The 23,538-nt window shown below is 34.8% G+C and overlaps 1 protein-coding gene across 1 annotated transcript in view; it reads right to left on the reverse strand.

The window, feature by feature from the left end:
• The window catches only part of LOC124354808 (protein naked cuticle homolog 1), a 126,233-nt gene that overhangs the window by 58,414 nt on the left and 44,281 nt on the right, over positions 1-23,538 (reverse strand). The window contains exon 3 of the mRNA XM_046805531.1: positions 15,451-15,505. Within this exon, the coding sequence (XP_046661487.1) occupies positions 15,451-15,505 (55 nt within the window). The remainder of the gene's footprint in view (positions 1-15,450; positions 15,506-23,538) is intronic.

Raw genomic sequence — 23,538 nt, forward strand, 5'->3', positions numbered from 1 at the left:
CTCGAACCTTGGCGTTGTGCCGATGCAATTTGCCCTGTCTTTAAGCCTGTAGGTTGACTATACAGATAGGTTCCTTAATTCCTCCTGTTCCTACAAACATTTCAATAAAAATACAACTCAATGAATTTGTTCTTTGATGAAATCATAGATTAAAATCCATTATCATAAAGTAACGTAAATATTCATGTCGATATACCTTAAAAATACACTGTACATCATTATTAAAGAAAGCTCCGTTAGTACAATACATCAAGATTCATCTAAATACAATAACAAAATGACTAAAAATGCTTTTGTATAGAATATTTTGTGTTGTATTATGTGATAAATATTCTTGAGTTATGAATGTAGTTTACATTTTTATTTGATTGTTGAATTTTGCCACACCAAAACAGTTTTCTCTCTTGTTTTTGTGTAGCATCGTTTTTAATATGCCTTATTTACAGCATATGTATCCAAACCCATACATGTGAAGGTTTTGTAAATTGATTAAAGATTTATTGTTATTGAAAGCAAAGTTAAAGTAGCTAATAACGGTTTTATCGAACAATTTATTAATGTAGTATTTAAAAAGAACTTCAAGGTAATGCGATTCGTATAAGATGGACTTTTAAGGTAATAAATCTTTAAAAGATTTATGATCAACTATAGGGAAGCAAACTGGGTTATGGTTTATTGTTTCTAATGGGAAACCATTTTTGAGTGACCGCAAGTCGATTACAGTTGATACTATTGTACTAGAAGACATTGATGTCGAACTGATAACCTGATTTCAGGTATTAGATATCACGAGATTTTGAATTTCTACAGTGGTTATGGAATGAAAATGTAGACAATCGGTTTCACACTCTACTCGCATAACGTCTAAATCGACATTGTTATGTGACAAACAAGCTATACTGTGATAAGCAGGGTATACTGTGATTTTGTGACAAGCAGGCTATACTGTGATCCTGCGACAAGCAGTGTGTGTGTGTGTGTGTGTGTGTGTGTGTGTGATCCTGCGACAAGCAGGGTGTGTGTGTGTGTGTGTGTGTGATCCTGCGACAAGCAGGGTGTGTGTGTGTGTGTGTGTGTGTGTGATCCTGCGACAAGCAGGGGTGTGTGTGTGTGTGTGTGTGTGTGTGTGTGTGTGTGTGTGTGTGTGTGTGTGTGTGATCCTGTACAAGCAGGCTATACTGTAATATCCTGTGACAAACATGCTATTTTGTGATCCTGTGACAAGAAGGATATATTGTGATCCTGTGGCAAGCAGGCTATACTGCGATCCTGTGACGATCTTTTACAATCAGATTCCTGCAAAAAGTTGTTACTCAGTGGAATAAATTATATTTTTATGAATTTATATATTTTGTGGCAGTATGACATTTACTGTAATTATAGGTTTTATTAAATTAAAGCTAAATTTAGAAAGCAAAGGAGTTGAATTCAAGCAGTGCCCCAGCCACGTTATTAAGCAAAACGCAACGGTGCAGATTAAAATGACTGACCTCGTACGATATATACAACAGATATAATTAATGTTGTTCAATGTTCGTGTGTTTATACAGTTTACCTGTATATCAAAACGCAACGGTGCAGATTAAAATGACTGGCCTCGTACGATATATACAACAGATATAATTAATGTTGTTCAATGTTCGTGTGTTTATACAGTTTACCTGTATATCAAAACGCAACGGTGCAGATTAAAATGACTGACCTCGTAATATATATACAACAGATATAATTAATGTTGTTCAATGTTCGTGTGTTTATACAGTTTACCTGTATATCAAAACGCAACGGTGCAGATTAAAATGACTGACCTCGTACGATATATACAACAGATATAATTAATGTTGTTCAATGTTCGTGTGTTTATACAGTTTACCTGTATATCAAAACGCAACGGTGCAGATTAAAATGACTGACCTCGTACGATATATACAACAGATATAATTAATGTTGTTCAATGTTCGTGTGTTTATACAGTTTACCTGTATATCAAAACGCAACGGTGCAGATTAAAATGACTGACCTCGTACGATATATACAACAGATATAATTAATGTTGTTCAATGTTCGTGTGTTTATACAGTTTACCTGTATATCAAAACGCAACGGTGCAGATTAAAATGACTGACCTCGTACGATATATACAACAGATATAATTAATGTTGTTCAATGTTCGTGTGTTTATACAGTTTACCTGTATATCAAAACGCAACGGTGCAGATTAAAATGACTGACCTCGTACGATATATATACAACAGATATAATTAATGTTGTTCAATGTTCGTGTGTTTATACAGTTTACCTGTATATCAAAACGCAACGGTGCAGATTAAAATGACTGACCTCGTACGATATATACAACAGATATAATTAATGTTGTTCAATGTTCGTGTGTTTATACAGTTTACCTGTATATCAAAACGCAACGGTGCAGATTAAAATGACTGACCTCGTACGATATATACAACAGATATAATTAATGTTGTTCAATGTTCGTGTGTTTATACAGTTTACCTGTATATCAAAACGCAACGGTGCAGATTAAAATGACTGACCTCGTACGATATATACAACAGATATAATTAATGTTGTTCAATGTTCGTGTGTTTATACAGTTTACCTGTATATCAAAACGCAACGGTGCAGATTAAAATGACTGACCTCGTACGATATATACAACAGATATAATTAATGTTGTTCAATGTTCGTGTGTTTATACAGTTTACCTGTATATCAAAACGCAACGGTGCAGATTAAAATGACTGACCTCGTACGATATATATACAACAGATATAATTAATGTTGTTCAATGTTCGTGTGTTTATACAGTTTACCTGTATATCAAAACGCAACGGTGCAGATTAAAATGACTGACCTCGTACGATATATACAACAGATATAATTAATGTTGTTCAATGTTCGTGTGTTTATACAGTTTACCTGTATGTCAAAAGAAAAACTCATACGTTTTCACAATATAATTTTAAATTAATGCATTAATTTGCCTACATAGTTCAATGTTTATTTTATTGAAGTACCTATTTTTGGCGAGCTGGATGAATGTTTTGCACGGAGAAAAGAAATTTGTTTCACGTCACGGATCGTCACGCACGTTTATGTTTTCCATAATGCCTTCAAAGTAGAATGACATTTTACCGAAACGTAAACAAACCGTTATATAAACATCTGATCTGAACTCATATGCCATATAAAGCATGTTTTACTGGAACTACCAACAGTCACCAACTAGACAATGAGAGTGGTGTCTGTAATCAGCTGTGACGGAGCATATGTATTATTATTTGAATATTACACATAGTAAATATTTGTTTATTTCTTTTTCAGATAATAATTGTAATGGAGTCAATCGAAGATAATTCCGATTCATCCACAAAATCAAATAAAGAAAAGTGGTGGTGAAACCTCTGAAAACAAGAAAGCAAAATTTGTTATTTACATAAAGCAGGAACCAGAAGAAAATACGACAGATGATGAAGTGAAGCAAGCGAGGCAAAAAGAATTGGCTAAATTAAGTTCAAAAGAACTTTCAAGACCAGGTTTGCAAATATATAGTGACAATAATAATAAAAATAAAATTGTGTACACCAAATAATTGTAATTTAGACTAAAGTTTCAATTTTACACATTTAATTTAAATACATAATGTTTTACCAAAATATTAAGGATTTCATACCTTGAAGAACTTTGGGTACCAAAAGAAAAGGAATAATATTGTAGGTTTCCACATGAACTATGAGAAATTGTTGAACTCTAGTTTTGTAAAAAATGGACAAGGAGCTAATAGCTGGATAAAATCAATAATTTTGTGTAAGGTGTTTTTATTATAATATCCTATTATTCTTAACTCTACCGAATATACATCTGAATTTTAAACAATGTGATCATAAATTCCAAACAACATTGCGTATTTTCTTATACAATTTGAAAATGCTGAAATAAAAGTAAAACTCAAAATTCACATCCCTGATAAAATATTATCATCTTCTATCAAACTTTTTGCTTATTCATTATATTAACGTGAGCCATGTTCATATGAAAGTAATTCACAAATAATAAAATAATTAGTTATAATTTAACATAGAATCGAACTGTTCTGTTAACTATGATTTCAACGATTATTGGTACAATAGGGTATTTGACTAAATTAAAGAATACTTGATTTCTACAAATTTAAATAAATTACTTGTTAATTTTTGACACAAAACCCAATAATGCGCCTGCAAAACATAATGCGTGTGACAATGTCGTATCTGTGTTTGCAAGCGGCTGTATACAAACTTGAAGGCGCTGTGGATACATTTTCATCTGTATTCGCTGAGCGTTAGCGAAGCATATCACTCGAGGGGCTGGAAAAATGTAATTTCTATCTACGTATCTGTATGTATATATGCACGATATCCCGAAAACGAACTAATCTAAAGATTCGAAATATTGCAACGAAGCTTCATATATACAGGACATACTGATTGTGATGATGATGCATGGTAGGTCTACTCTGTAGGATTTGGCTTATGGGTAACCATGACGGCAACGAGAAAATAGCAGAATAAATAAATTCATAAACAACTGCATCCAATCATATGAAATTTCAACATGTGACTTTAATTCATACAGAAAAATGAAAAAAAAAAACATTTTATTTAGGGCCTCTTGTGGTGCAGCACTCTCCTAGCTCACAGGAACTTTTATTATTTAGTTTTTCTGTTATAAAACCTAACTTAATGTACAACAATGTGAATGTATCATATGTATAGGTATCTCAAGAAACATTTCATCTCTATACTGTAAATTTAGCACGAAACTTCATTTATACATTGTAAAAATTAGCTCTATGATGAAGCATGTTCAACCACGGAATTTTGCTAAGTGTTATTGAAGCCTATTACTCAGTAGGCTGGCTCAATTTCTCTTTTGTTTACCTGGTTGATGTAATAACTTATTTTATATATTGTTATCTGTCTGTCTATCTGTCCGCAGAACATCTCGAGATGAAACGAGCTATACAGGTATTTTTCTTTCAACATGCAACTGTTACGCGACACGTGGTATGGCATACTACTAACTTGTTATAGAATTGAATGGTTATTATAGAAGTAGGAACTAAATATATAATTAACCACTTTATACATTATTTAGTCTGTTAGTTAAAGTACTAATATCGCAAAGTACTAATATCGCAGAACATTACACCATAGCGTATAACCTAATATTTATTTAATGTCAAGAGATAGTATTTGTGAAAATATGTCTTACTCATTAATGGAGTAATTATTAATTTATAAATGAGTTTCACATGTCGATTTGTACATAACATAATTTTATGTTTTCATTTATAAGGATATTTATTTGTTTAATAACTAAGAAAGAGGTTTATTTTGAAAACATATGTATTGTTAAGTAATGTGATATTAATGTTTTGCTCATATGCTATGATATTGCATAGAGAAACACCACATTGGTTGGACAAAATCAACGTCTTTACGTTTAACCTTTTTAAATTGAGAGAAAATTAGAAAATTGTTAAGAACTAACGAATTAAGACGTTTTTATTAAGAAAATTAGATTAAAAATAATGATTATTTATTTACAATTAAATGTTCTCCAGATATATTATTTTCATTTAAACATTTTCGAACAGATATACTAATAAATTAATGTGTCTTAAAAGGTGAAAAATAACTTTAAATTTACAAAGTCAAAAGTAAATAAATTTTTAAAATATTTGTTATGCACAAAACATATTTTATAGAAAAACAACATTTTGCAAAGATCGGCCACAAATCATAGTTTATATGCGAGTATTATACAAGAAACTATATATGAGTAAATGAAATATAATTTTCTCTGTTGTCAAGCCATTATAGTCACAACACAAATGACTTGTTTCAAACTTAATATTTTATAGTTTTACCCGTTTTTACTCCATACATTACTGCCGTTAAACAGGGTGTCTACAGATTACTATATCAAACTTCATCGTTTGATTTCTAAGTCAAAGTAAGAAAGAAATGTTATATAAAGTATAGCTTTATGTATTTCCGTTTGTATTTTTAGGGGGGAAATGATATCTTAAATTGAATAAAGGTACACAGTTCAAACTTTGCATAAAGTGTAGTTTAATTAAGATATATTAAAACAAATGTTTCAGGAAAATTTATATCAGATTTTAAAATGGCTGTCATACAAAATGTTCAAGGTGTAATAACTCAAAACGGAAGATTTTGTGAAATATTTATAAGAATAATGAGAAATGAGTTACTATTATGTAGAGGTTTATTTCGCTACGATAAATAATAACGGACTAGTCAAGGTGTTACTGAGCTCCAGCCATCACTTAAACACACAAAACGAGTTATCAAATTTCTTAACTGCTGATTAATAATCAGTTGACTGTTGTAATTCGCAGCTAAAATTACTTGCTCATTGTTGTCATTTTGTATACATTGTTATTGTTTGGATGCAATAAATTTTGTTTTGCCAAATTGATGTTTTGATTTTGTTTTGACACGTTGATTAATTTGTTTCAAGTGTGTTGTAATTACATACCCATTATTAAAACCAGAATAATAGTTTGCACCATTTTGATATTGCATCTTTTTCTTACTGTAATACATGTAATATAACATTTTTCCTGAAATACTTGTCGTGATTAGACTAAAAGTTTTCAAAGTGTACACTTTTACCTTTCTTCAATTTGAAGACATAAGTCCCCCCTCCCCAAGAAACATAGTCAGAAAGACTGCAAACTAAGAAAGATGGAACCGCACTTATGTAACTTTTCTTACTTGTGTAATTTTACCTGAAAATGATATGGGGCGTTTGATAGAGTAATTAATGGACACTCTGTATACAAGTGTATTTAATTTTGTATTTAATCCTTGATTATGAAATCTCAGACAGTTTTATAATCAAGGGTTTAAGAGATACAGAAGGTTTAAGATCTTCTCTTCTGAATCTATCACTACAGAACAATCTTTTGTGGGTGGTATGCAAATTCTTCTGTGAATAAAACACAAATATTAATAAATCTCTCACAAAATTCTACTGTATTTAATTATATGTGCTATATTTTCAATAAATTTATATTGTTATTATGATCATAATGTTCCTATACCCCGAAGGAGGTCCAAGATGTTGAACCTTTGATCATAACTATATTAGTGAATTTATTACAATATTTATGAGTATAAATAGATGTAAAATAATGTATTATGCGTTAAAAATCCTCTAACTATTACATACTATTTTGTATGTACTTTATTGAATGTGTCTCTATTGGTGTTGCAGAAAACATTAAATAAATAAAATAGTTTTAGTACTGTAGTGAGATTAATAAAATACACCACTAAAATTTACAGTGTTTACGAATTAGAAACTAATTATGTCGTGTGGACACAAGAACACCTTATCTAACACCTTAAATGATCTAGTATTTTCGCACGAAAACAATTTCTCTAACACAAAATTGCTATTTTGTCATTGTACCAGTATACGCCCTATACATATTTATCGAGTGTGTCTAACTCACTTGTCATCCAGGCGGCAGCTACAGCTAGCTACCTACCCCGGGCGGCCATCGGTGTGGGGGGTCCGGCCAGCTAGCCGCTCCTCGCCGGACACCCGGTTTATTGTCACTTGACAGCCGTCACAACACCCGGATACCGCCACACTACACTCACTCATTTGCACTCATAAAAATATAAAACAATCTAAGTCTTATTTCACCTGAAAGAGCGAGCGGTTCCTCGCCATTTTACTTTCCTTCCCTGCACGTACTAGTTAGTACTAAAGTAGACACCACAATACACGCCGGCTAGTAAGGCAGCCGAAGCCGGATTCGTCATCTTCATCAGGCAAATTTTCTTTAAGTACCATCGTGATCTGTATCCATAACTTTAGAAAAAGTGATCATTGGTTTGTGAATATTTGTATACTTTATACTTACACTCAAGGTACTGTAATAGGCGCTCTAATATCCTGTACCTAGTTTATATCCAGAATTAAAGTAATTATAGACCAATTTAATATTGTTGCTCCTGTTGTTGCCTCATTTTCCTCGACGGACTTATTCACCACATCTCTCAGCTTTGATCTGATAGTTTACTATGTTAATCTATATATATATATATATATATATATATATATATATATATATATATATATATATATATATATATATATTAATGTTTATACTTCATGTGTGCTATCAAAGAAGTACTAAGCATGGGCATTTCTTGAATGTTACACCTGGTGTTAATACTAATACGGCAAGAAACAAGGATTGTCACATCAAATCACTTGAAAATATGTTATTGCCGCTCGGAACTCGGACAGACTTGAGTCGCTAATCAGTTTTACTTCCAGAGCGTATTCGCCTACTTATATTAATATCATATGTGAAGACCAAAATATGGTGACTATATTATGAAGTAGAAAACAATTGACTAGGACCAAAGTATAGCATGTTTGGTTAATATACTCCAAAGTTATAAGTGGATTCTGCTAAATTTGTTTTGAAAATATTCCTGCAACTAGTCTATGATCCGAAAATGGTAATACATAGACGAATCGATAACAGACGCAGTTTTAATATATGATAAAACGTCACTGCAGTGGCGCAACGAAAAGTCTGAAAAATACTTTTAATACCAAAATCGACGGAAATGCCTCAGTCATTGCGTAACGTTTCTAGATATGAATTTAAACATCAATTACTGAAATTCTTGAAAAAGGGCAATTTAGAATGTGGGCATCGAGATCTTTAAAAAATCGATTATTTCTATACAGTTTAGTGATATGTTTGTCAGAGAACCTTTGCTCTACAACTTGGAAACTCACAATCTTCAAATAATATTCCCGATTGCATAAAAAGTAGTAGATATAATATTCCACAATGTCCAAAATTGTTTTTGTTATCTTAATAAAGTATGGTGAATAAAAAGGTTTACTCTGTGTTTGTAAGTTTAAATAGGTTATCTAGCTGTTATTTTAGGAATGAGGAATGTATATAAAATGATTAACTTAATTAATTATCTTTCATGTTTAGTATGACAGACTGTAGTTTACATTGGGATGCTGCTACTGAAATAAATAATTTTAATATATCTTCCTCCTGTATTTAAAGATTAATGAATTGAACTTTTTTTAAGATATTGATGAATGAAAAATAGTATACAAAATGATATTGTACGCTGGTTTTTTTAACTAGATAAACCATTAAATATTTCGTAAAAACATAATATGTGTTTTCAGTGTGCAAACGAGTGAATAAAATGTAATAAATACAGTTTTGGTTTATTAACAATCTCCAGTCAAGTTTAGTTCATGATAGCCTATTAAAGAGGTTTTATGATATTTAAACTAAAAACTGATAGTCTAAACTCTTTATAAAAATGCAATTCGTATAGAGATAAAATAACAGTTTTTGTAAACAACGTTTTATTTTTGGGTTGTTTTCTATTTTATGGGATTGCTACAACGAGTAACGAGATAGGGATTATGATTATAAACGTTCAGCCCTTATTTTGGAAAAGGCGATAACTTCGTAAAACGAAGTTTTTAATGTATTATAGGCCTACTTTATTTTTAGTCTGTATATACAAGGTTACGTAAAAACGCTATTTGTATCAGTTCGATTTGGTTTCGACATAGACTAGTAGGTAGACAGTAGCCTACCATAAATATATTAAGATTATGTGGCTAGTTGATATCTCGAATTCCAGTAATTATAGGCCCAGTTATATAATATAAAATACAAATGCAGATATTGTACAAATTAACAATGTGTACTACAAGGAGAAACATGTAAAACAGGTCAGTAAATTTAAATGGACTAATGCAACTGTTGCTTCGTACTTAACCTCTCTGACTACACAAGATCAACTCTAATTAATAAAGGCTCATAAAATACGTCTACGAACAGCGCGCGTGATAGGGGTGGCTATTAAACAAACATTACCAGCCGCAGTTGACCGCGGGCGCCGCCAACCGGCCGCCATAGAGTAAACAACCTTGGAGACTTATTGCACAGAGGATCTCGAGCGAGAGTGGGAGCGGCTGATACAATAATAATTAACGGGTGATATAGAGCACGCCACGGGAGGTGGAGTGAGCCTGCGCGTACGCGCGCTGACAATGGTTGATTGTTTTATTGGCAATAAACCCCACAGAATGGCCCTTTCACAAAGTGTAAAGGTGCAGAGGAGTTTTTGGTCTTGGTGCAATAATGGAGCATCTCTTGGCACATAATGAGAAGAGCGAAAAAACAGATTGTAAAAGTTATACCAAGATCAGTTGTTTACGATTTTGGGAACATTGTAAATATGTCTGGGTGTTAAACTCTGTTTGTAATATAAACAATGAAAACTGAGGAATCAAAATTAATACAGTAATTATAAAGATAGGCCTACATACATTCTGTGATACATTTTTACTTAAGTTCCTAAGGTCTGTAGCCGAAATTTCAAGTAAGAATTGGAAATCTAAACTCCAACGTTATAATTTATGTATAAAAACGAATACAAACATTTTTTCTATTCAGATATTAAACTAGACTATAAGAACACAAATGGTTTACTAGTTTGCTGAGACATTACAAAAGCAGCAAACAGAGTAGGTGCAGGTTAGTTAGTGGTCTGGTCTTTGTGGTACCTACAATAGGTAACAGTGTGAAAATAGGTGTTCATCATACAGATCTTTGTGGATTGGTATTGAACACTAAAAATACGATACACATTAACTATTCAGAAAGAATGTATCCGACAAAACTAACTTCTGATATGGCAACGTCTTGACAGAACACAAACCACGAACACATCAGAACCTTTGCAAAACTTTCCCTTGTTTTACACCACCCTCTATACAACTCGACATTTTCCAGAAACCCTCGTACAGAATGGGGCGTATTTTCTGAAAAGATGAAGAGAACTAAATGGTTCAGAAAAGTGGCCCCGAGACGCCCCTCAGGAAGCGTTCAATAAGACAACAATAAGACTGCATAAAAGCTTGATAACCGGAGATGATGAGCAATCAGGCTCACCGGCCGAGGGATGAAGACGACTGAAGACAGGAGGGAACAATGCGGGGCTGGCGGGCTTTGTTTCCGGTGGGGAGGTCTACTTCCGGCGCAGCTAATCAATCTCAGGTGAAAGCCGAACAAAGCCCTGTTTTGGTCCAAATTGTCGTAGTCGGCGACAGAGCAAGTAGTCTCAACCCCGGGCGCCGTCGCTAGCTAGTCGGCGCCTAGCCTCGCCTAGTCGGCTGACAACAACTGAGTTTAGATAGTGGCTTCCGCTAGGCAAATGGTTTTGGGAAGGGCGAGGCTTTTGCCTCTGACTGGCGTTTTTGCAAAAAGGTAACACTGCAAAAAGTTAATGATTGTGAATATCTCACGAAGAAACGCTTTGGAGTCCTATCTGGTCAAGAAAAAACTAAGTTTGAAAGGATGTCAAAAGTAGTGTTAGTATTTGAAGTTTCAATTTTTTATCAGTCAATTGGTGACAAACAATTTACACTAAAACTATATATCAACATTAGTGGTTATAATTTTTGTACATACAACCGTATATAACTCTTATCCTGCTCAACCCAAAAGACCTTATGTATGATCAAGTAAGAGAAATTTTTGTGACACTTTCTACTCTTTCAGAAAATTATCGAGCGACCACAATCAAACCCATTCTTTATAATTTATTTTAGTACATTCCGAAATTTAAAAAATTATACATTAGAAAACTTGTTGAATTACAATGATTTGGATTGACATACACTTAAACCGTTAGTTTTATAATCAATAAATATGCAGAGTGACATTTAAATTCTATAGTTATCCCTGTCAAGATCCCACAGAAGATTGAAGACATTAAAGTCACAGAAAGTGGAGCCAAATTTAATTACCTTGGTCGCTTTATTGCCTACGGGTACTGTAATTTCCCCGTGTCAGAAGAAGGCCTAAAGAAACAAAAACTCGCAGTAAAACGGTTCCCCACGGAGTTAGGTATTCGGTTTACAGCTACAGCCTCGCATCCTAGCCCAAGCCGCACAATGTTGGATTGCCACTTCCAGGAACTCCGTGTGAGTCTGGGCCCTCATCTCATTACTGGGAATTTTACTGTGGTCTAGGACTTCAACATTATTGTCTTGGCAATGACATAAGGGATACTGGGAGACCTAAATTGTGCCAGTTCGTTCTTGTGCTCTATTTCGTCTACATTTACAGAAAATAATTCTAATTCACGCTCAATAAAACAAATTTTGTTGACAGTAGCGCTTTTAAAAAATTCCTCTGTAATTTGCTGATAATGTATCTTACAGATATTTGTAGAAGGTGGCTAATATGAATTCCGTATGTTGTGTCTTAATGTAACCTCTGACATTATGGTAGAGTAAGCAGTTGAGCTTATTTTACAATTTTAATATAGGCCTATCTTCATTTAAATCAAGCGTAAGACCATGAAGAGCAGTTATTTAGTTTAACTCCGAGCAGATCCAAATAGATCGCCAACGATAATTTTGAACCTCTGGTAATACTGTTCAAAAACAGTTTTGACAATTATTATAGAACTTTTCCTCTAGGCTCTAGAATTTTAAATTATTTAACCTACGTTTGGATTTACTGTATGTTCAAAGTTATAAATATGGAGAAGTGTGTAAATGAAGACAGAGGGAAAATCATTTTCTTCAACTTCAACTTCAACTTGCCTATTAGAGAGGACTGTTCTCCTTCGCCCTGACCGATGGGGTGCAATTTCTTTTCAATATCTGAGAATCATTTACCACATCCTTGTCTTAAACATAATTAGTAGCGTGAAGGATGACCTCATTTGGTGTTAGGATGTCCAGGACAAAGAAATTGCAATAAACTTTTTGGAGGGATGATTTCATCGTTCAGAAATTTCCGGTTATCTTCGCCATTAGATGACGACAGCTCAAACGGGACTTCCTGGAATATTCGGTTACGGCCGACTTTCAAAATCTAAATGTGAATGTCTGGCACAACTAATAGCATTTCTGGTGTTGTATGTACGCTCGACTTCCTCTTTGACGTGCCGCCGCTCCCTGCTGTTCTGTTAACTGACGTCACCCCCACCTCTCCTTCATCCTCACGTCAACCACCCGCCGACCGTCAAACAGGATTGACGAGTTTATTGGACATTTGGACAGCCGTTCATGAGAAAACAAAAGCGGCTTCCCTCTTCCAATTCTAATTTAGGACAGAGCATGTCATTTGTTCCGAACGTTTTGCCTCCTTGGCATGACGTTTTGAAGCGACACCGTAGTAGGAGTCGTCTTCACAGTAAGGTTCCTCAGTTGCAGCGTGAAGGATTTTATATATGGCCTATGGGAGAAGGAAGAATTCTTGTTACCACCAATTGTAAAATAAGAGCTCCCCCCATGAGATTGTTTAACTGGAATACATTTGTTATCTGGCAAATTAAAATTTGCCTAGTTCAGTCTGTAGATACGTTGGAGATACTTGAGGTGCGGAAATAAGAACATATATTTCTGAGTGAGCAGAGCTTTTGTTTTCTGGTTTCTCTCAAGTTCTTTTGTCTAAAATTTTAAGCACTTGGTGGAATAGCCCTTGGACTTGACATGTTAATTTCTATTGTTTCCTTGGACTTTAGCAAAGGCGACGCACCCCGTACATTTTATTGATATATTTTCACCTCATTATGTCTTAATTGTTTATTTGTTTATTTTGTAATCAAGTAGATAAACTGAAACACTACATTTCGAAAATCTGATACATCCCTTATTTTTCGGGCGTCAAATCCTGAAAACTAATGTAAAAGCTTGCACGAATTTAATAAATGCAAAAACGTATCGCTTGAAACGCAGAATCAAGATATTAAAATATTAAATAAAACCCTATACCTGGTTTTTAACATTCCATGATTCTGTTGTATAATTTAAATTTGACATCTTCAGATACGCGATTTATGCATGGATTCTTTAATTATAATTTTATTATTAAGAGTTTCTAAAGGTTCTGTGTTTTGCTAACACAACTGTAAATATATGTCATCCTGATCTATTTTAAAATGCTTAATCGTAAATAGTATGTTATCAAAGAATAATGAAGCTGTTTCAAGCAGTATAAACAACAACCCTATGTATCAGAATTCCATTGGTTGTGAATATAATTATTTCTAGTGTTATTTGAGGATTTTTTTCAGAGCACTGTCACTAATAACACAGAGAAACAAACCTATAATCCTATAATTGTCGGTGCTATTAGCAAATTGAAAACATAACTTAAAGGTCATTTAGAACAGGGTAGAGAATTGTAACGGGCATAGCGCTTTATTCTCCCAACCTTAATTAATCTTCTAATTTCCTTTACACTAGTTGTCTTTACCATATCTTCTGAATTAATCACAGGAATCCCCCGTCATATACATCTTGTCCACCATCTTATCATCATCTGCCAAAGTTCCCTCACTGGAGTCCTCCTTGACATCTTTCATTCTTACTATCATATTTATTCTATATTAAACTTTTCTTTGTTGCAAACCGCATTTTTAATATATTTAAATCCTAGGACAGAATATAAGTTTCAGAGGGGGAGAAACACAAATTAATAACTAATGAGAAACCACAAACTAATTGTCGAGAAAATTCCGCTTCAAATTTGTAAGAAAAATAGGAGAAGTGTAAAATTTAATTTGTGAACACAAGGAATGAGGGTACACAAAGGAATTGGAAAATCTCACAAAATGTATTTTGCAATAACTGACAATTTTCAAAGAACTATACATTGCTTCTTTACTTGTTTTAGAACTGCCGAACGTTTTGAATGATCAAATAATTAATCCATTCAGCACAATTCTAAATAAACTAATATATATTCGCAAATTTATATAAATAACATAATATAAAAATTCCAGTCCCACTTCTCACTGAGGTTTGTAACAAAGACCAGTCAGCGGGATTCACTATCTTACCGTAATTATAGTTCCTAACAGTCTAGGGGAGGATATGTCATCCCATTCTAACATTGTCGTTGCCTGATACGTACGGTAATTACAATTATATAAGAAATGTATATACATAGGTTTCACTTATTTGGGACTAATTTATATAACTTTACAGGGTTTAGAATATGTTCGTACAAGTGTGTATTGTACACAAATAATAATGTTGTGATTAATTATGTTACTCCAGGTAGAAAATGATACTTTCACTGCCGTATAATGAATGCATTCTTAAAATTTATTATATTTGAATAAAGTAAATAAACAATTTCTAAAGTAGCCCAGATTTCCTAGTAACACACATCGTGACTATTTCTATCAGGACAATGAAATTGTGTTGCATACACTGTAATTATTCTCACATTAAATAAATATTCTTAAATTACTAAAATCAAACCTATCCGAACTATAGGACTTTAATGTAAATATGTCTCAACATATTTATTTCATTACTTACAAATAGTGCAGGATGTCTCGTCTTCGGACATTTCCTCCAAACGGAATCGAAATGCCTGAAACAATGCGTCAAAGTTAAATCTCATGAACTAATGTCCCATTAACAAAAGTTTTTTACATTTGTGAGAAATAGAGACAGAATGGATTTTTTATTTTAAAACTATGGATCATACGCCTCCAGAAGTTGTTTTCTTGGACTATGATCGATTTTGATATAGAGTTAATCTCTTGTGGAACTTCAAAGTTTAGAAAAGTTTACTGGCTCGTTGAACAGTCTGATAAACAGTTTGGACGGCTCTCGAGTGGAAAATAAATGCGGGGTTCGGCAGTAATTGATCCTGGACCCTAAGCCAAATCTGTCGATAGCAGATAGCAGAGCTGTGGCAGCCCAACCCTACCTCACGTGACTGGTGTTCCAGAGTGCTTCTGCTGCTTCCTGCGCTCAGCGACTACCATTGTCAGCGCTGACACAATACACCGCCAGCCGTCTCTGCCAGCTGACTGTAATTATTGTCGGTTCACTGGGATATCAGCTCCAGCTGACGTCGAGGGCTGTGCTAGAAGCTTCATTTGATTTAAATGTGGATACTATTGTTTGATAAACGATCAATCTGATACTGAATATATGCGTTTTCATAGCGAAAAGATAAGAGCCTCTATTTATATAAATATACATAATATAGCACTAATATACCATGAGCGGCAGCCACCTGATGCCGCGGCCTATTACGAAAGCCAAGATGAAATTATCCTATTTTGCAGGCTGTCCTTTAGAAACTCACTGTACATTTGCTTATAGAGATAAATATTTCAATGTTGACTTATCCACTTATATACGTACATATTCTCAAAGATTATAATTAATATGTTTAAAAAATATTAGTTATAAACTTTTATTTTATTTTTTATGTGCAAGGGTTTTACAATCGCACGCTTAAGTGAATCTGGAAACATACCTTTCTGAAATTAAATGTTAATAAGGTATGTCAAGGGATAGTAAATTATATATTGTACCTCCCTCAAGAGCTTTGGGGCAAAATTCCGCCTGAACCACATGAACCACAAAGAAAGAATAGCTTTCGATACCTCCTGCTCAATCAGGTTACATGTGGAGAAAATTAACTCCTTAAGGGGTTTGTAGCATAGATTACAATAATTGTAATCTATGGTTTGTAGTTACTGCACCAAATTCTTTATACAGTCATTAGTCAACATAGAATAAAATACATTGAAGTATAGTAGGTTATGTTATGCCCCAACCCATACGTTGCCATGATGTAGACATCTTGCTACTAGACTGCTCGCTTAAAATGTCTACTGTTGAAGTCTCCAAAGACATCTACTCTAGGACGTTGTTGTAAGATAAGATCTAGACTGATTAGTGAAACTAAACAATGCGTTACAGTCGTGGCCAGGAAGTTTGTAAACAGCAAGAATCGAATAGAAATTTATATTCTCATATCATACAAAATCGAATGTGCTACCCAACAGGATAAAGGCACCCAGAGTTTAAAAGTGTAACAGATTGTTCAGAGGAACTAAAAGGGAAGAGTGTTATTTGGAACATAACATCTTAATGAACGCTTCGGCATGGCTCGTAGTGTATGCAGTAGGAGAATCTATGTGAACATCCTCTCAAAATATCGGGAAAAAAATCTGCCCAGAGTACAGTTGCTAACATATACGATTTTGATGTATTGTAGCTTTATTGTGTAGACCATTTTCTGTTATCAGATGTTAAACTAAATTTTAAATTTTAGTAATGACAACGACCGAGTAAAGTCTGTGAATTTCAAACATACACCACGTTTCACAAATTTAAAATCCAAAATAAAAACAATCATACTGATTTGAGAAAGATAAATGCATTTCTTATGTATATTAAACGCTAATATCGGGATGAAATTACTCATGGTCAGTTCAACGACTTGATGGACAGTTGCGGAACGATGCTTCGGGTAGTTTATAGACCTAATTTATAGACTAATAAATTTTATTGTTCTGTCAGAACCCTGTCGTTATTACGTACCCGTCAATTAAAATATCACACAAACATTTGAAAGTAACATTTACACGAACTCAATCCTGTGTAAATACACTATCTGCCCTGTTAATATTATATCTTAGATACAGTATAATCCAGAAGAAGATTTTAGGGGGTTTTCAAAAATAACATCACTAATTCAAGTGTGTCTGTCAAGGTAAAGAAAAAAAAGCATTTTTAGTTTTAGTCCACTGTTACACAATTTAGGAAAAGGTTCTCCAATACAGCCTTATCAACTTCTGAACCTACTGTTCACAAAATCACCTGCAGTCTTTCAGAGTCTGAGCATGTTGAGACGATATGTGCACCTCTTCCAAGAGTGGGGTTCGAGCAAATCAAACAAGGTCAGTAATATGAGGACCAGCGCTCCTTTACTTTACCGGCGCTATCGAGAGAGCCAATGAGCGGCATATTTTCAAATCCGCCTCTGTTGTTACAGTTTTCTGAACATTTATAACAAGAATTGAAGTAGTATAGAAGTGTCAATACTCCAGGGATGAATGAGGGGAGTTGGAAGAGAGCAGAGCCTCGTGAGACATCACAGCTGCACGCCCGCCACCGCACTGCTAGCTCCCAGTCATTGAGGAACAAAATGACGTAATGCTGCTTCCATTTTCCGAGTTTTAATTATTACGTCGTGTCCATCCCCTTACTTTCTTGCTCAATATTTATAATAAGTTTATGGTAAAAGTGGATTATTTTAAAACTAAGCGTCTTTATTAACGAACTCATTGGTGTAATACAAAAACGGAAATAACATAATTTTCTATTTCATTATTTATTGTACAAAAATCACCGTACAATCGGAAAGAAAATTATTCATTTACGACCGTTTAAATCACCTACATAATTTTTACTTAAACTTAGAATAAAAGTTTATTCTATGGATCACTATTTAAATTATATTGTAAGCTATTTCCTGTTTAAATAAAATGTGTTTCCTACTTTCCCAATTAAAATCATGTTTCTATTAATTATTGTGTTTAAAACATATTTATTATTACATTGTAAAATGCCTATTTAAATTTATCAATCAGCCTGTATATGTAAGTATTCCAGTGAACTACTACCTGACTGTCAGTATCACACTTTCGCATGTGCTGGTGTAACGCTTGATACCGCTATTGAATTCTCGTGCTTATGACTTGCATCCTGACCAGTGAAAACGCCTGAATTTATTTTCTCCTGCCTGGACTTCAAGCCGTTTTTCGGGTATGTTGACCCCTTTTCTTTCTTTTATTTTTTATTTCATAAATTGATTGAATCATCACTGACGAAGAGGTTAGATTTCAATTCTCTAAAAGTTGCGTTATACATTTTGTAACATATAATGATGGCAAATATCCGAAACCTAATTATCCTTTCAAATCATCCATCATTATTAACCAACTTTAAACAAAGATTTACCTGACTATTACAATAGCTGTGTGTAATAAAACAAAAATAACCCGTTTCAGCAGGTTACTCGATTCCTAATAATTAATTTTCCAGAATTGCGGCAGTCACCCTGTTTAAAACAGTGTATGTGGTAAATCTGAAAATAGTGTGCAGTACGGGATATAAAGGGTCAACTGCCAAGCGATCTGGCCATAACTTCTCCCAGTCAAGTCTGGTCAGCATTGTCGGTAGCGTACCAATCAGCCATCCTGCCATTCCTTTCAATTCCTTACTCACTCTCATTCCATTTACATTGTGCGAAGGAAATGTTAGTAATTCTCTCCTCAGCCCCTGTACTCGTTGCTGCTGAAGTTATCATTCACTGACAATATTAATGGTTTCCATCTCCCTGACAAATGTTCACTCGCTCCCCGGTTCAGCTGGTGAGCTATTCAGAGAGCTCTCTGTGAGTTAGGAAACAGTAATAGCAGATCTATGTAGACCTATATAGTCAAGGTCATTACTCACATGTTTCACTTGTATTACAAGCGAGAATCGAGTTTGAAAAGCTGTAGTGTAAATTTAAAAAAGAGCATTATCTTGCTTCTATTATCTTAGTCAGAAAAGTAGATTACTAAACTAATAGCGAAACTAAATCTAAAACTTGTGACAGTAAGGTTTTATTTCCGAGTTCTGTACACAATATCATACTTGTAGGAAGCTTACTCGACACGCGAAATCGTTATTTTTCATTTTTTTAAATTTCAATAGTACGGTGGGCAAACATACAGGAAACGCTCTTTTCATATATAATCAATCGGAAATGCCGAGGGATCTAGAACCATTTACTTTAAGCTTTTACAACAGCATAGGCCTCCTTTTCAATGGTAGGGTATCTGCTCTGTGGAGACAGAGTTCGGGAGATTACCATTATTTTCTAGTAGTTGGGTTATGACGTAATACAAGCCTTGGCCCTACATAGAGAGTGACTAGGTTCATTTAAGCCTTTATTTAGGAGACGGGTGGTTTCACATCTGCTAATGTGTGATATCTATATTTTATAACCATGGGTTTTGTTCTTTCAACAATAATAGAGAAGAGCCAATAGAATATTCATTGGAGCAATAGAAGCCACAGAATTACGTAAGAAATACATTTCCTCCATTTAGTACTTTTCTTCGACCTTGGAAGTAGGTCGAGCAAATACTTGAACTTTTAAAATACCATCCGAAAGTATCTCATAAAATAAAGCGGATCATCCTTCAATCTTAGAAAAAGAATGTGGAACTCTCCCTCCTAGTCTCCCACCTGAAATACTTTGTGTACCCAATACGCCTTTTTTCGTTCAATTTTACTTTTTCGTTTACGTAACGCGACATAAGCAGCTGTTAAGATCACAACGTCCACCTCGTCCGTGTCCAATTTAACAACTGAATCCTTCAGAGCATCGGCACGTAACGTGTTGCATGGCAGGGGCAAGGCAGCGACCGGTCACAGGTTGTCAAGATCGCATGGCAGAGACATGGCAGGGGCACGGTTGGAGCACGGCAGCGACCGGTCGTCGGAATTAAACTTAAAACCCAAAATTCAAAATTAATTGTCATTGGCATCTACAGGTCTTCCAGTGGAAACGAAAACATGTTTTTTACAAAATTAGAATCCTTACTAACGGACCTGACGAATCATCACCTTGACTACATCCTGATGGGTGATTTTAATATAAACGTCTTGGACAATAACCAGCAAACCACAAAACGATTAGCAGATTTATTAAGGTCATTTGACCTCGAGTTGCTTGTCAAGACCCCAACAAGAGTGACAGCAACTACAAAATCGGCTATTGACAATGTTATCTCCAACCTTCCTAATGTCGCAGTGTCTGTGGTGAATACAGCGATTTCTGACCACTATGGCCAAGAGGCCGTAATTAGTGGAACAAAATTCATAAGGGAGCCCAAAATTTCCAAAACCGTAAGAGACACAAGGCCAGAAAATCTCGCTCTCCTCAACTCTTTCCTTTCGAAAGAAAAGTGGGACTTTCTAAATTTATCCAAACCAGTTGAGCAACAGTTTGACACTTTTAACAGTTATTTAAACTTTTATTTAGATCTATGTTGTCCAAAAAGAACCGTCAAAATTGGTCAAAAGATGACAAGCAATAAGTGGATCACTAAAGGAATTCTGATCTCGAGAGAAAAACTTAAGTTTTACTCCGAAATTTATAAACAAACACAAGATGACATTTTAAAACATTTTTCCGGAAATATAAAACGATTTATAGAAAGGTGATCCATGCAGCAAAAGCATATGATGTCTCAAAAGCGATTATATCTTCAAAAAACATTTCTAAAACTATTTGGGGCATCATTAAAAATAAATCAAATCCTTCAAAAATATCCCAGATCAAAATTGGGGATCGGCTTTTGGATAATGAAACTGAGGTGGCTAACGAGTTTAACAAGTTTTTTGCAACTGTGGCTTGTGACCAAGGCCTTCGGCCATCGGCTCCTCTAGCAAACTCCACGAGAAGACAAATTCCATCAGCCTCTATGGGCTTGGCACCGGTCGACGAGAAAGAGCTCGTCAGTATTATTCAGCAGCTCTCAGCCAAAAAATCGAATGATCTTAATTCAAACTCAATGTGGCTCATAAAAAATGCTCGAAGCATATTGTGAGGCCTCTGACCGCCTTGATAAATTCCTCATTTCAATTGGGAGTTTACCGTCACTCCTGAAGATGTCAAAAGTAACCCTTATCTTGAAAAAAGACGACCCTACACTCATGAATAACTATCAGCCTGTCTCTATTTTACCTATTTAAAGCAAAATATTTGAAAAGTTGTTTTTAGTGCGAATGCTAATTAACACAATAAACACAATGAATCAGCTCTCAAATGACCAATTTGGCTTCATAAAGGGCAAATCGACAATAGATGCAATTGTGGGTCTTGTCGATATGATTGTAGAGGGATTGGAAAGTCGAAATCACACTTTAAGTGTGTTTCTCGATTTATCTTAAACTTTCGATTGTGTTGACCATATTACACTGCTTGACAGACTGGAATCGCATGGAATTCGATGCGTGCCTCTCACATGGCTTAGTTCATTCCTAAGTCATAGAACTCAAGTTGTCCAAATTTCTAATCATATTTCAAATTCTGTAAATATGAGTTATGGAGTTCCTCAAGGATCCATTCTCAGTCCAATTCTCATCCTGCTTTACGTTAATGACATAAAATCATCACTGCCACACATGCTGATATATAAAATCGGCATAAAATCAAATCGTGCAGTAGGCTGATGATACGACTCTTTGTTTCAACGAATCTTCGAAATCAGATTTGGAACAAAACGCATTTGTTGGAATGAACAATTGTGTCCAACATTTTCATAGCCTCAATCTAAATACAAATTCATCTAAATCCAACGTTTTAAATTTCACTTTAAACCCAGTAGACTTTGAGTATGGATCTAGCGTTATGTTAGCGGATACAATACTAGAAGAAGTCTATTCCTCAAAATTCCTTGGAATTTACCTTGATCAAGGTTTGACATGGAATGTTCACATCGATCACGTTTGCTCAAAATTAGCCTTAGGCATTTATGTTCTGAGGTCTCTAGCCAAATACTGCCCAAGTCAAGTTTTGATAACGGCGTATTATGGCTTGATTTATCCACACCTCACTACGGATTGGTACTGTGGGGTGCCTGTGCAAGTAACAAATTTTTAAGAGTGTTTAAGTTACAGAAGCGAGCGCTCCGCACCATTTCAAAATTGAAGTTTAGAGAGTCGTGCAGGTCAACTTTCAAAAAGTTGCAACTGTTAACTCTGCCTAGCCTCTACATTTTAGAGACAACGTTGCATTGTATGTCTCAATGTGCCTTGACTACGGGCCGAGACATTCATTCGTACGGGACTAGAGGCAGAGACAACTACCGAACTGGGAGACACAGGACGGTGGTTTATGAACGCTTGCCTTCACAGGCAGGGGTTCATTTTATTAACAGATTGCCTAATGAATTAAGAAAAGCCTCTACGCTCAAGGCGTTAAAAAATCGTTTAAAACTCTGTTTAGCGTCAAATGCATTTTACAATGTAAAAGAGTTTCTGGAATATGACTGGGAGACCACACAATAACAAGACTGACTCTCGAACGAAGTGGGAATTATTGGTGATGGATGAACGTGGAATGAGTGATCAAATGTATGTCTGAATGAGAGCTCGATGTGGTATGTATGTCCAAATTTTAACATATTTGACGTTTGCTATACGAGTACAAATGTATTTTATCTCCGCAATAAAAAATTGTCTATTGACTATTGACTACCGGTTGTCAAGATCGCACGGCAGAGACATGGCAGGGGCACGGTTGGAGCACGGCAGCGACCGGTCACAGACATGGCAGGGGCACGGCAGCGACCGGTCACCGGTTGTCAAAATCGCAGGGCAGAGACATGGCACGGGCACGGTTGGAGCACGGCAGGCTATGTGTAAACCCCCCTTGATGGATTTGGTGTTGAGTTGAAGGATACATGAGATCTGAGCTCACGTCTTTTGAGGTTCAGTAACATATTTTAGGTTAATTTAGTAAATATATCATAAAATAACTATTTTATACTTATATTTATGTGACTTATAGTTATTGTTTGTTTCATACAATATTTTATA

The sequence above is a fragment of the Homalodisca vitripennis genome, chromosome 2, assembly GCF_021130785.1.
Source record: "Homalodisca vitripennis isolate AUS2020 chromosome 2, UT_GWSS_2.1, whole genome shotgun sequence".
In the NCBI taxonomy this organism is placed as follows: domain Eukaryota; kingdom Metazoa; phylum Arthropoda; class Insecta; order Hemiptera; family Cicadellidae; genus Homalodisca; species Homalodisca vitripennis.